Consider the following 15447-nt stretch of genomic DNA (forward strand, 5'->3'; position numbering starts at 1 on the left):
CCATACTGTCTTGATGATTCTAGCTTTGTAATACAGGTTAAAGTGTGGGATTGTGATGCCTCCCGATTTGGTTTTCTTTTTCAACATTACTTTGGCTATTTGGGATCTTTTGTGGTTCCATACAAATTTTAGGATTGTTTGCTCTAGCTCTGTGAAGAATGTTGGTGTTATTTTGATAGGGATTGCACTGAGTGTGTAGATTGCTTTGGGTAGTATAGACCTTTTAACAATATTTGTTCTTTCTACATCACTGTCTTCCCACATTTTTCTTTATAAACAAAATGTTTAAGTGTATTTGAACACATAATGAAGTTATTATAATTTAAGCCCTGTAAGTTTGAGAAGTATCAGAAATATTCCTAAAATATTTTATAACCCCGGCACTTGATAGAACAATTCTCCTAAAAGCTGCTTCTTGATCTTTTTATTTTCTGTTCTCATATGGGCACACGGGTTAAGAAGTCTTACACCATTTACTTCTCTTCTGAGGGGTAAGTTTTAAAACCTACTAATGGCACTTTGAGAATTAATTGAGACTTTGTTTTCACATGTGAACCAAATACTAGTCTCTTTAAAAGTCAGAGGAATTGTTTTGGATGTGCCTTGTAAGTACCGTCTTTAATTTTTTTTTTTTTTATGTTTATTTATTCTCGAGAGAGAGACAGAGCGTGAACAGGGGAGGGGCAGAGAGAGAGGGAAACACAGAATCTGAAACAGGCTCCAGGCTCTGAGCTGTCAGCACAGAGCCTGACATGGGGCTCAAACCCACGAACTGTGAGATCATGACCTAAGCCGAAGTCAGATGCCCAACTGAGCCACCCAGGCACCCCAGTACCGTTTTTAAATATACACAAAAGCTAGGTTTGTATGGAGTTGACATATCTGAACTCCTCCTCTGACTTCTTGGTTTTATTTTAGCTAATGTTATCCAATCCCCAGTAACTTTGGTCTTATTGGAGGGAAGGAGCAACTTTATACATGTGAGAAAAGTAAGTGTGTGTGTGTGTGTGTGTGTTTGTGTGTGTGTGTGTTTTGTTTTTTAGATGCAACATACGAGTGAAATGATACGGTATTTGTCTCTCTGTCTTATTTTGCTTAGCATAATACCTGTGGGTCCATCCATGTTGTTAGAGATGACAAGATCTCATCCTTTTTTATGGCTGTGTGTGATATATGTGTGTGTATGTGAGTGTGTGACTGTCTGTGTGACATTCTTTATCCATTCATCTGTTGATAAACACTGAGGTTGCATCCATACCTTGACTATGTAAATAATAGTGCAATAACCAGAGATGCATATATATTTTTTGATTTAGTGTTTTTGTTTCCTTATATGAATTATTTATATATCTAAGATATTAACTCCTTATCAGATGAATCATTTGCAAGTATCTTCTCCCATTCAGTTGGTTGCATTTTTGTTTTGTTGATGATATCCTTCATTGTGTAAAAGGTTTTTCATCTGATGTACTTTATTTTTGCTTTTGTTTCCCTTGCCTGAGGACACATCCAAAAAAATGTTGCTAAGGCCCATGTCCAAGAGATTACTGCCTATGTTTTCTTCTAGGAGTTTTATGGTTTTATTTAGGTCTTTAATCCGTTTTTGAATTTTTGTGTATGGTGTACGAAAGTGGTTCAGTTTTCATTCTTCTGCATGTAGTGGTCCAGTTACCTCAGTACCATTTGAAGAGAGTCTATTCCCTACTGTATATTCTTGACTCCTTTGTCATAGATTGACTATGTAAGTGTGGGTTTATTTCTGGGCTCTGTATCCTGCTCCACTGATTTATGGGTCTATTTTTGTGTCAATACCACACTATTTTGATTATTATAGCTTGGTAGTATATTTTGAAATCTGGGATTGTGATTCCTCTAGCTTTGTTCTTTTTTTTTTTTTTTTTTTACATTTATTTTTGAGAGAGAGATAGTGACAGTGTGAGTGGGGAGGGGCAGAGAGAAAGGGAGAGAGAGAATCCCAAGCAGGCTTTGCACTGTCAGCACAGAGCCCAATGCAGGGCTCGAACCCACAAAATCGTGAGATCATGACTTGAGCTGAAACCAAGAGTCTGACACTTAACCAACTGAGCCACCCAGTCTTCCTGGTCCTCTTTCTTAAGATTGCCTTGGCTATTCAAGGTCTTTGTGGTTTAGGATGGTTTGTTCTAGTTCTGTGAAAATTATGATTAGCATTTTCATCAGGATTGTATTGGATCTGTGGATTTCTTTGGGTGATATGGATATTTTAACAATATTAATTCTTCGAATTTCTGAGCATGGTTTATCTTTTCATTTGTGAAAAGACATTTCTTTCATCAGTGTCTTATAATTTTCAAAGTAAAGGTCTTTCACTCTCGGTGAAATTTATTTTTAGGGAATTTGTTTTTGTTTTTCCTTTTTGATGCAGTTATAAATAGGATTGTTTTCTTAATTTTTCTTTCTGCTACTTCAGTATTAGCATATAGAGGCAGTATGTTTCTGTATATTAATTTTGTATCCTGCAACTTTACTGAACTCATTTATTCTTATAGTTCTTTGGTGGAGTTTTTAGGGTTTTCTGTATATAGTATCATGTCATATACAAATAGTGAGTTTTACTTTTTCTGTACCACTTTGAGTGCCTTTTAATTTTTCTTGTCTAGTTACTGTGGTTAGGATTTTCAGTACTATATTGAGTAAAAGTGGTGAGAATGGACATTCTTGTCTTCGTGGTCTTAAATGGAAAGCTTTAAGTTTTTCACATTGAGTATGGTGTTAACTGGGTTTTTCATATATGGTCTTTATTATGTTGAGGCATGTTCTCTTTAAGCCCACTTTGTTGAGAGTTTTATCATGAAAAGATGTTGAAGTTTGTCAATTTTTTTCTGCATTTATTGAGATGGCCATATGGTTTTTATCCTTCATTTTGTTCACATGTTGTATAAGATTATTGAATCATCCTTGAATTCCTGGAGTAAATCCCATTTGCTCATGGTGAATGAATTTTGCTAATCTTTCGTTAAGGATTTTTGCATCTATATTCATCAGGGATATTGACCTGTAATTTTTGTTTGTTTGTTTTTGTTTTTGTCTTTCATTTATTTCAGCTTTGATCTTTATTATTTCCTTCCTTTTGCCAATTCTCTTCAATTTTTTACGTCTTTTCATTTTTAGGAGAATTTTAGTAAAAACCTTCATTTAGATGTTCAGGGTTCATTTCAGGAATTCATCTTTTCACCACTTTCCTAGGATCAAACTTGTCTATCCAAGATTACCTGGAAATGCACTGTTTTCCTGCTTTTGTGATTTTGTTTCTGCTTTTTGTTTTTGTTTTTGTTTTTACTTGGAATGTCCTCCTTCCTTATCTCTGCTTGTCAAAATTCATTGGATATTTTCAAAGTCAAAAAATACCAAAACAAATATAGCAGAATTTTTACATATGTCAAATTTGGAGGGTGGGTATCTGTTTCTGGTATTGTCTATATTCTTCTGTTATTTGAACTATTTTGTAATGTAGGTGCTCAAATAATTTTTGAACTATGTTGTTTGTGAAGCCTGTAAGTTTTCCTTAATTTAGGGAAAAATGGACAACCAAGAATATAAAGATGCATATGAATTTGCAGCAGATGTTAGATTAATGTTCATGAATTGCTACAAGTACAATCCTCCAGACCATGAAGTAGTGACAATGGCAAGAACACTCCAGGTAAGTTGATAGGTGTGCTCTGAAAGTGAATTTCTTCTTTTTTTTTTTTAATTTTTTTAACATGAAATTTATTGTCAAATTGGTTTCCATACAACACCCAGTGCTCATCCCAACAGGTGCCCTCCTCAGTACCCATCACCCACTGTCCCCTCCCTCCCAACCCCATCAACTCTCAGTTTGTTCTCAGTTCTTAAGTCTCTTATGGTTTGGCTCCCTCCCTCTCTAACCTTTATTTATTCCTTCCCCTCCCCCATGGTCTTCTGTTAAGTTTCTCAGGATCCACATAAGAGTGAAAACATATGGTATCTGTCTTTCTCTGTATGACTTATTTCACTTAGCATAACACTCTCCATCCATGTTGCTAGAAAAGGCCATATTTCATTCTTTCTCATTGCCATGTAGTATTCCATTGTGTATATAAACCACAATTTCTTTATCCATTAATCAGTTGATGGACATTTAGGCTCTTTCCATAATTTGGCTATTGTTGAAAGTGATGCTCTAAACATTGGGGTACAAGTGCCCCTATGCATCAGCACTCCTGTATCCCTTGGGTAAATTCCTAGCAGTGCTATTGCTGGGTTATAGCGTAGATCCATTTTTAATTTTTTGAGGAACCTCCACACTTTTTGCCAGAGTGGCTGTACCAGTTTGCATTCCCACCAACAGTGCAAGAGGGTTCCCGTTTCTCCGCATCCTCACCAGTATCTATAGTCTCCTGATTTGTTCACTTTGGCCACTCTGACTGGCATGAGGTGGTATCTCAGTGTGGTTTTGATTTGTATTTCCCTGATGAGGAGCGACATTGAGCGTCTTTTGTTTGTCCAGAGCATCCAGGAGCAACTGGATTATTTGTTTTTCGGGTGTTGAGTTTGGGGAATTCTTTATAGATTTTGTATACTAGCCCTTTGTCCAATATGACATTTGCAGATATCTTTTCCCATTCCGTTGGTTGCCTTTTAGTTTGTTGATTATTTCCTTTACAGTGCAGAAGCTTTTTATCTTCATGAGGTCCCAATAGTTCATTTTTGTTTTTAATTCCCTTGCCTTTGGGGATGTGTCAAGTAAATAATTGCTGCAGCTAAGGTCAGAGAGGTTTTTTTCCTGCTTTCTCCTCTAGGGTTTTGATGGTTTCTTGTCTCACATTCAGGTCCTTTATCCATTTTGAATTTATTTTTGTGAATAGTGTAAGAAAGTGGTCTAGTTTCATTCTTCTGCATGTTGCTGTCCAGTTCTCCCTGCACCATTTGTTAGAGACTGTCTTTTTTCCGTTGGATATTCTTTCCTGCTTTGTCAAAGATTAGTTGGCTATACTTTTGTGGGTCTAATTCTGGAGTCTCTATTCTATTCCATTGGTCTATATGTCTGTTTTTGTGCCAATACCATGCTGTCTTGATGATTACAGCTTTGTAGTAGAGGCTAAAGTCTGGGATTGTGGTGCCTCCCGCTTTGGTCTTCTTCAATATTACTTTGTTTATTCGTGGTCTTTTGTGGTTCCATACAAATTTTAGGATTGCTTGTTGTAGCTTCAAGAAGAATGCTGGTGCAATTTTGATTGGGATTGCATTGAATGTGTAGATAGTTTTGTGTAGTATTGACATTTTAACAATATTTATTCTTCCAATCAATGAGCACAGAATGTTTTTCCATTTCTATATATCGTCTTCAATTTCCTTCATAAGCTTTCTAAAATGTTCAGCATACAGATCTTTTACATCTTTGGTTAGGTTTATTCCTAGGTATTTTATGATTCTTGGTGCAATTGTGAATGGGATCAGTTTCTTTGTCTTTTTTGCTTCATTATTAGTGTATAAGAATGCAACTGATTTCTGTACATTGATTTTGTATCCTGTGACTTTGCTGAGTTCAGGTATGTTCTAGCAGACTTTTGGTGGAGTCTGTTGGGTTTTCCATCTATAATATCACATCACCTGCAAAATGTGAAAGCTTGACTTCATTTTTGCCAATTTGGTGCCTTTGATTTCCTTTTGTTATCTGATTGCTGTTGCTAGAACTTCCAACACTATGTTAAACAACAGCGGTGAGAGTGGACATCCCTGTCGTGTTCCTGATCTCAGGGGGGAAGCTCTCAGTTTTTCCCCATTGAGGATGATATTAGCTGTGGGCTTTTCATAAATGGCTTTTATGATGTTTAAGTATTTTCCTTCTATCCCAACTTTCTTGAGGGTTTTTATTAAGAAAGGATGCTGAATTTTGTCAAATGCTTTTTCTGCATCGATTGACAGGATCGTATGGTTCTTTCCTTTCCTTTTATTAATGTGATGTATCACATTGATTGATTTGCGAATGTTGAACCAGCCCTGCAGCCCAGGAATGAATCCCACTTGATCATGGTGAATAATTCTTTTTATATGCTGTTGAATTCAATTTGCTAGTGTCTTGTTGAGAATTTTTGCATCCATATTCATCAGGGATATTGGCCTGTAGTTCTCTTTTTTTGCTGGGTCTCTGTCTGGTTTGGGAATCAAAGTAATGCTGGCTTCATAGAATGAGTCTGGAAGTTTTCCTTCCCTTTCTATTTTTTGGAACAGCTTGAGAAGGATAAGTATTACCTCTGCTTTAAATGTCTGGTAGAATTCCCCAGGGAAGCCATCTGGTCTTGGACTCTTATTTGTTGGGAGGTTTTTGATAACTGATTCAGTTTCTTCGCTGGTTATGGGTCTGTTGAAATTTTCTATTTCTTCCTGTTTGAGATTTGGAAGTGTGTGGGTGCTTAGGAATTTGTCCATTTCTTCCAGGTTGTCCAGTTTGTTGGCATATAATTTTTCATAGTATTCCTTGATAATTGCTTGTATTTCTGAGGGATTGGTTGTAATAATTCCATTTTCATTGATGATTTTATCTATTTGGGTCCTTCCCCTTTTCTTTTTGAGAAGCCTGGCTAGAGGTTTATCAATTTTGTTTATTTTTTCAAAAACCAATTCTTGATTTCATTGATCTGCTGTACTGTTTTTTTTAGATTCTATATTGTTTATTTCTGCTCTGATCTTTATTATTTCTCTTCTGCTGGGTTTGGGGTGTCTTTGCTGTTCTGCTTCTAGTTCCTTTAGGTGTGCTGTTAGATTTTGTATTTGGGATTTTTCTTGTTTCTTGAGATTGGTCTGGATTGCAATGTATTTTCCTTCGCTGCATCCCATAGCGTTTGGATTGTTGTATTTTCATTTTCATTTGTTTCCATATATTGTTAAGTTTCTTCTCTAATTGCCTGGCTGACCCATTCATTCTTTAGTAGGGTGTTCTTTAACCTCCATGCTTTTGGAGGTTTTCCAGACTTTTTCCTGTGGTTGATTTCAAGTTTCATAGCATTGTGGTCTGAAAGTGTGCATGGTATGATCTCAATTCTTTTATACTTATGAAGGGCTGTTTTGTGACCCAGTATGTGATCTATCTTGGATAATGTTCCATGTGCACTCGAGAAGAAAGCATATTCTGTTGCTTTGGGATGCAGAGTTCTAATACATCTGTCAAGTCCATCTGATCCAATGTATCATTCAGGGTCCTTGTTTCTTTATTGATCCTGTGTCTAGATGATCTATCCATTGTTGTAAGTGGAGTATTAAAGTCCCCTGGAGTTACCACATTCTCATCAATAAGGTAGCTTATGTTTGTGATTGTTTTATATATTTGGGGGCTCCCGTAATCAGCTCATAGACATTTATATTTGTTAGCTCTTCCTGATGGATAGACCCTGTGATTATTATATAATGCCCTTCTTCATCTCTTGTTACAGCCTTTAATTTAAAGTCTAGTTTGCCTGATATACGTATGGCTACTCCAGCTTTCTTTTGACTTCCAGTAGCATGATAGATAGTTCTCCAACCCCTCACTTTCAATCTGAAGGGGTCCTCAGGTCTAAAATGAGTCTCTTGTAGACAGCAAATAGATGGGTCTTGTTTTTTTATCCATTCTGATACCCTATGTCTTGGTTGGAGCATTTAGTCCATTTACATTCAGTGTTATTTTGAAAGATATGGGTTTAGAGTCATTGTGATGTCTGTCGGTTTCATGCTTATAGTGATGCCTCTGGTACTTTGTGGTCCTTGCAACATTTCACTCACGGAATCCCCCTTAGGATCTCCAGTAGGGCTGGTTTAGTGGTGATGAATTCCTTCAGTTTTTATTTGTTTGGGAAGACCTTTATCTCTCCTTCTATTCTGAATGACAGACTTGCTGGATAAAGGATTCTTGGCTGCATATTTTTTCTGTTTATCATATTGAAGATTTCCTGCCATTCCTTTCTGGCCTGCCAAATTTCAGTAGATAGGTCTGCCACTAGGCTTATGGGTCTCCCTTTATAAGTTAGAGCCTGTTTATCCCTAGCTGCTTTCAGAATTCCCTCTTTATCCTTGTATTTTACCAGTTTCACTATGATATGTCTTGCAGAAGATCGATTCAAGTTACGTCTAAAGGGAGTTCTCCGTGCCTCTTGGATTTCGATGCCTGTTTCCTTCCCCAGATCAGGGAAGTTATCAGCTATGATTTGTTCAAGTACACCTTCAGCCCCTTTCTCTCTCTCTTCTGGAATTCCTGTGATACGGGTATTGTTCTGTTTGATTGCATCACTTAGCTCTGTAATTCTCCCCTCATACTCCTGAATTTTTTTTATCTTTTTCTCAGCTTCCTCTTTTTCCATAATTTTATCGTCTAATTCACATATTCTCTCTTCTGCTTCTTCAATCCATGACATGGCCACCTCCATTTTATTTTGTACCTCATTTATAGCATTTTTTAGCTCCTCATGACTATTTCTTAGTCCCTTGATCTCTGTAGCAATAGATTCTCTGCTATCCTCTATGCTTTTTTCAAGCCTAGTGATTAATGTTATCACTATTAGTCTAAATTCTTGTTCCATTACATTGCCTAAATCATTTTTGATCAGTTCGTTAGCTGTCACTACTTCCTGTAGTTTCTTTTGAGGCGAGTTCTTCTGTTTCATCATTTTGGGTAGTTCCTGGGGTGGCGCCAAACTGCAGGGCACTTCCCCTGTGCTGTCTGGAGTAACTTGTGTTGGTGGGCAGGGCTATAGTCAGACCCGATGTCTGTCCCCAGCCCACCGCTGGGGCCACAGACTGGTGTGTATCTTATCTTCCCCTCTCCCAGGGGCAGGACCCACTGTGGAGTGGTGTGGCCCCTGTCTGGGCTGCTTGCACACTGCCAGGCACAGTTGTGGTGCTGCTTTGATGGGATCTGGCGTATTAGCCAGGGTGGATCCGCAAGGTGCACAGGGGCAGGAGTGGCAGGCTCGGTTTACTTTGCTGTAGGTGGTCCTCTGCAGGAGAGGCCCTGCAGCAGTGGGAGGGAGGCAGACCCGTCAGAGGGATGGATCCGCAAAAGCACAGCATTGGGTGTTTGCGGTGCAAGCAAGTTCTGTGATGGGATCTGGTTCCCTTTGGGATTTTGGCTGGGGAATGGGCGAGGGAGATGGCGCTGGAGAGCGCCTTTGTTCCCCACCAAGCTGAGCTCTGTTCTCCGGAGCTCAACAACTCTCCCTCCCGTTGTCCTCTAGCCCTCCCGCTCTTGGAGCAAAGCTGTTGACTTATAACATTCCAGATGTTAAGTCCTGCTGGCTGTCAGAACACACTCCGTCTGGCCTCTCCGCTTTGCATGCCAGACTCAGGGGCTCTGCCTTGCCAGGTGGGCCGGCTGCCGCTTCACCGCCCCGGCTCCCTCCTGCCAGTCCATGTAGCGCGCACCGCCTCTCCACCCTTCCAACCCTCTTCTGTGGGCCTCTCGTCTATGCTTGGCTCCGGAGAGTCCGTTCTGCTAGTCTTCTGGCAGTTTTCTGGGTTATTTAGGCAGATGTGGGTGGAATCTAAGTGATCAGCAGGACGAGGTGAGCCCAGCATCCTCCTACGCTGCCATCTTCCATGTTCCTGAAAGTGAGTTTCTTCTGAACAGTTTGGAAATTTTTGAACCATAACTTAAAAGACAAAGAACACCCTACTTCCCAAAATAAAGCACAATTTATTAAAGTGTAGAGATTGTTTGTTTGTTTTTGAGGTATAGCATACATTAGCACATCTTTTTATGAGGCTGCTGTGCATATAGAAGATATTGGAGAAATATTAGCGAAGAGGGGATAGTAGATAACTGAGATAGGATTGACTGGAGCCCATGTCTCCCTGAAGGGAAAGCTCGAGGACTGTTGAGGCTGACCCAGTGGGAGGTAGTGGAATGATGGATCAAAACATGGGGCAGGAGATCCTTGAAAGAACATTCTTTACACAATTTGAGAGGTCTGTCTTAGAAGAGACCTAGAAGAGAAGAGAAAAGTTGCTAAGGTTAGCAAGCAAGGAAGCACGAGTCTTATATTTCTTCTTTGGTAAATTAACATTGTGTAAGTTTAAGGTATACAACATAATGACTCGATGTATATATTATATAACGATTACCACAAGGAAAAATAGAATTATCAAAATGTGACACTTTTGTTGAAAGGTGTTATTGCTGCTTTAAATTGGAAATACAGAAAATGTTTATAGTCTAATTTTCCATTATAGGATGTCTTTGAAATGCATTTTGCAAAGATCCCAGATGAACCTGTTGAGAGTATGCCTGTATGCTACATCAAAACAGATACCACAGAAGTCCATGATAGAGAAAGCAGAAGTGAAGCTTCCTCTGAAGATAACTCTTCTGGTGATTCTGAAGATGAACGAGTTCAACGTCTTGCAAAACTTCAGGAGCAGGTAGTTGATTGTATTGGTAAAAGTTTTGGTATTTTTGGGGCGCCTGGGTGGCGCAGTCGGTTAAGCGTCCGACTTCAGCCAGGTCACGATCTCGCGGTCCGTGAGTTCGAGCCCCGCGTCGGGCTCTGGGCGGATGGCTCAGAGCCTGGAGCCTGTTTCCAGTGCTGTGTCTCCCTCTCTCTCTGCCCCTCCCCCGTTCATGCTCTGTCTCTCTCTGTTCCAAAAATAAATAAACGTTGAAAAAAAAAAAAATTAAAAAAAAAAAAAAAGTTTTGGTATTTTTGTGAGCTCTTGATGCAGATCTATTATAAAATGCTTTTTGTAGATTAAAAGCTGTTACATTTAGATCACTTAGCAACTGTGGCTTTATTTACTTATTGGCACATTTATAATGTTTAATAGTCTTTCTGACCCAAAGGTCTATATATCTTAAAATTCTGTTATTTATATTCTTAACCCCAATGAATTGATTTCATTGAAATGATTTATATGATGTAATCCAAGATATTTTATGGATGAGATTTTAACATTGCTACCTTTTGTGATAAAAGGTTAACCTTCTCTGAACTCAAGCCTGAAAAAAACAATTAAAAAGTTAAGATTACTGGAAATTTAATTTTCATGGTCTGGTTATAGATGAATACCTAAGTTTATGGGTTGAGCACATGATAGTATTTCTAATTTAGTGTATGCCCTTCAAAATAATGAATTCGTGAAATGAAATAAGAACCTGAAGGACATGAATTTCAGGATAGTCCTGACTTTTGAGTGCCTTCATTTTTTTTCTGATGTCTTTACTTAGAGCCGTGAATGTTTAAAGAATTTTTTCTTTATCAGCTGAAAGCTGTTCATCAACAGCTACAAGTTCTATCCCAAGTACCTTTCCATAAGCTAAAGAAAAAGAATAAGTCTAAAAAGGAAAAGAAGAAAGAAAAGGTTAATAACAGAGATGAAAATCCAAGGAAAAAGTTTAAGCAAATGAAATTAAAGGAAAAGTCTAAAAGCAAGTAAGTATCTTTTATTAAAAATGCCTTATTCAAATCATATTATCTCAAATAATTTTGATTAAATTTAATTTTTGTTTAGTCAGCCAAAGAAGAGGAAACAGCAGGTGTTGGCTCTGAAACCTGAAGATGATGCTAATGCTAAACCTATGAACTATGATGAGAAAAGGCAGTTAAGCTTGGATATAAACAAACTCCCTGGAGATAAACTTGGGCGGGTTGTTCATATAATACAATCAAGAGAGCCTTCACTGAGAAATTCCAACCCTGATGAGATAGAGATAGACTTTGAAACACTAAAAGCATCAACACTGCGAGAACTAGAAAAGTATGTTGCTGCATGTCTAAGAAAAAGACCACTAAAGCCTCATGGTATGTATTTCTGTGTAGCAGTAGAAGTCAGTCTGGTATTTGTTTTTGTTTTTGGTAATACTCTTTTTTCCTCTTAAATCCCATAGGTAAGAAGATAACGAAGGCCAGAGAAGAATTTCATTCACAGAAAAAACAGGAGTTGGAAAAGCGGTTACTAGAGGTCAATAATCAGTTAAACTGTAGAAAACGTCAACCAAAATGTAGGTGGCAGTCCTTTAAATGTTCCTTTGATTATGTAATTCTGGTAGCCTTGTAATGTCCTTCCCTATTTTGTAGCTGAGAAGACGCAGTCATCCAAGGCTGTTGGAAGTGGTTCCCGATTAAGCGAAAGCAGTAGCAGCAGCAGCAGCAGCAGCAGCAGCAGCAGCAGCAGCAGCTCCTCGGAGACTGAACGCAGTAGCAGTGATTCAGGCTCCTCAGACAGCAGTGATTCTGAATCAGGTTAGCTGACCCCTTAAGTGTACCTGTGTTTGTGCGGAAATTTTTTCCTTGTACTATTGAGACTTCGATTTTTAAGAAACGTCTGTCACTTACCCAGAACCTATGGTTTGGATGCCACACTTATTATTGAATTGCATGTTGAAAATCTTACTATTTTCTTTAAAAGATGCTGTGTAAAATGAAACTTCATATTACACTTATGTGACTTAGAGGTGTGTAACATCGAAAATAAGTTTACTAAAGGTGGGATAGTTTCTTAATATATAACACCAGATCTTAATGCGAGAAAATAACAAATAATAAAATTCCAGTCTTCATTTTTTTATAAGGTAAAGGATTATTTGAGAACATTTACTCTCTATGATGTGTCAGACTACTCTAATGTTACAGTTATGTCCCATTGTGACAATATATTCTGACTGAATATATTGAATGATTTCATCATTTTGAATTAAACCAGTCATCCCAGAAAATGTTTAAAGGAGAATTTTATTCACGTCTGTGTTTTCTTCATTGTAGAATATTATCTTCCATTCATAGAAAAATGTACTTCAAATTGAGATTTCCAGTTATGCTGAAGTACCATATTACCTTGGGTATATTTTCATCAACTGTATCAAGCTTAACTCATTCATGTTTTGTTTGTGCTGTTTCACTGATGGTCATGTAGTTGACAAGTAATCACTGCCCAAGGATGCCCAAGTGGCATTCCATCATTATCCACCAGAAGGCATGTTCAGAATATGGAGCACTTTTCTGTCCCAAATTTTGCTTTATTTTGAATGAGATGCTTCTTGTTTGCCATGAGATTCAGTTCTCTTTAAAAAAAAAAAAAAAAAAATCCTACACAGAATATTGTCACATCAGGGATTCTTACCTTTTGTAAGAACACCCCTCTTATTTCACTGTGGTAGTAAGGGCTTGCTGGCTTGCAGTCCCTTTTGTTTCACTTTTGGTTCTGTTCAGACCAGTTTGCATTTATGTGGTGCTGATTGCTGCATTTTGTTTTTACATTTCTAAAGTATGTAGTGGTAAACATTTTTGTTGGATTTGTCATACTAGAAAATTTTTAAATTGATTTAGGGCTGTAATTATACATTATTTTCTTATATTTGACAATAAAGCATAAAACAATGCTGGAAAAACTAAAGTTGCATTTAGAATTTTAAATTGTAATAATTAGCATTTGTAACTTCATCTAATAAAGCATTTGTGGCCTAATAAGTTACAGCACTTTGTCTTTTATTTGTAAGATAAAGCTGTTTGAGTTATCTAATTATATATTGGCTACTGATCAATAAATGCCTTAAGCATTAGTGGAAAAGTGATATATACAGAGTGCTTCAATAAAATACCTTAATGTCAGTTTCTGATAGATTCTTCCAACACACTGCTTGAAGGAAAGATGTTTATCATCTACTATGTGTTCTTAGAATGGTTCTTATATATGGTTTCCTAAATTTCCAGCGGAATAACTTGGCCTCAGAATTATAATTTTTTTTAACACATTTGTGTTGAATTTTTATTTTATGACTGATGTCCTTGTTTAATGTTATCTTTCTATAACAAGTACTGTTTTTAAAAACATTGTTAAAATCAAAGTAGCACATTGTTATGTTTCAACCTACATTATGAGAGTATATAGGTTTGTGACACTAAGGTCAGTTTTTCTTACATGATAGTATGAGTTTGTGAATTTCTTTGAAATTTTTATTGTTTTATAAACATTCAAACTGTGTACTTGGAAACACACTTACATGCATGTTATAAATTGCAAACTCAGTGCTTACCTTAAATGAGCATTAAGTTCTCTCTTGTTTTTTTGTTTTTGCTTTATTTGCTTAACAAAATAAATTAGTAAATGAAGCAATAGGACCTTTGTCTTAAATATTAACTTCACTTGTACCCATTAAAATACTATAAGGCTTTTTACTTCTGGTGTGTAAGCTAAGAACATTTTTTACTTTCTTGACAAAAACTATAAATGAAAGGATTGTAAATTATGAAAAATAATGAAGTCAGATCATAGCAATGATAATACTTAATGCAAAATAGTAAAAAGCATCTACTGTTCTTAATTATGTATATGATATTATCAAAGAGCAGACAACAAATCCCAAATCAAGTCTTAGGGTAGAGGGAAATGGAGCTACTTACTGAGAAAATACAATTTGTGAAAATTAGGAATGTCAGCAAAAACTTTATCTGTTACATAAGTACAAATTAACTGAAAAAATATATAAGATTTTGTAGCTTTTAAATTTATTGTGGTTTGTTCAGAACTTAGAGTTAGAATATCTTCATTGCCATAACTCTGGTTAATAAGGCTTTTGATTATTCAAGATAGGAGATATGAATATATTTTCATTTCAAAACTTTAATAGAGGAAACTTTTCTGATAGAAAGATATTGATCTTTAGCAATTTTTCTTAATCTTTTTAATACCTGCCTTCTAGAATTTTATAGCAGTTTGGCTATATGCAATTTCCTTAGCAAAATCATAATCTTTTGTAATTTTGGTTATCAAGGATGGAGCTCTAAATTAACTTTTATTAGTTCCTTAATATTGATTCATAGTTCTTTAATTATCCTTATTATGAGCTGCTCTGTCTTTACTGCAGTAGCATTCTGTTTAGATGTGTGAAATGTTTGAATGGTAACATCTGTGAAAAACATTTAAGTGTTGTAAATTGTGTTACAGTTGTTTATTCCACATTATTTAAATGATTATATTTCATGTATTTTCAAACCTTCTTTTATGCACTTTTGAAAAATACAGGCTCAATTCTGCTTTATTAAATAAGATTAATTAAATGGCCAAGCTGTGATTTCCAAGGAAAGTTTTATTTAAAAATTCTTTAATTAAAATTTCAAATAAGATATTGAATCAGTTCTAAGGTGGAATTGGAATGAAATCCCAAATCTTTGAAAAATATAAATGAGATATCTTTGGAGTAAAAGCAGTACTTGACTGCAGATTTGTTGTGTTTTGGTTTTATCATTTAAATTATTTTCTTGACTGACATCAGTGTATGCAAATAGTCATGTGTAGCTTAGTCAAGAACATTTATTAAACATTGGTAAAAATGTAACGCTTTTCTAAATGATTTTTCATAACCTTCAAAATATCATCAAATATCAGATCAAATATGTAAATGAGATTTGACAGTAAAATGAATTCCAGATGCTTATATCCTATGTTAGCTGGGCTTTGCTAGTATGTACACAAAACCTATTG

The 15447-nt window shown here is 36.5% G+C and overlaps 1 protein-coding gene across 6 annotated transcripts in view; it reads left to right on the forward strand.

Annotated features, from left to right (window-relative positions):
• The window catches only part of BRDT (bromodomain testis associated), an 81153-nt gene that overhangs the window by 25543 nt on the left and 40163 nt on the right, over nt 1-15447 (forward strand). For all 6 annotated transcript variants that reach the window (XM_040470964.1, XM_040470966.1, XM_040470961.1 and 3 more), the window contains 6 exons: nt 3554-3682; nt 10204-10392; nt 11230-11399; nt 11479-11768; nt 11855-11968; nt 12045-12209. In XM_040470964.1, the coding sequence (XP_040326898.1) occupies nt 3554-3682; nt 10204-10392; nt 11230-11399; nt 11479-11768; nt 11855-11968; nt 12045-12209 (1057 nt within the window). The remainder of the gene's footprint in view (nt 1-3553; nt 3683-10203; nt 10393-11229; nt 11400-11478; nt 11769-11854; nt 11969-12044; nt 12210-15447) is intronic.

This window comes from Herpailurus yagouaroundi, unplaced genomic scaffold (genome assembly GCF_014898765.1).
Source record: "Herpailurus yagouaroundi ecotype Mexico unplaced genomic scaffold, PumYag 77, whole genome shotgun sequence".
Taxonomy (NCBI): Eukaryota; Metazoa; Chordata; class Mammalia; order Carnivora; family Felidae; genus Herpailurus; species Herpailurus yagouaroundi.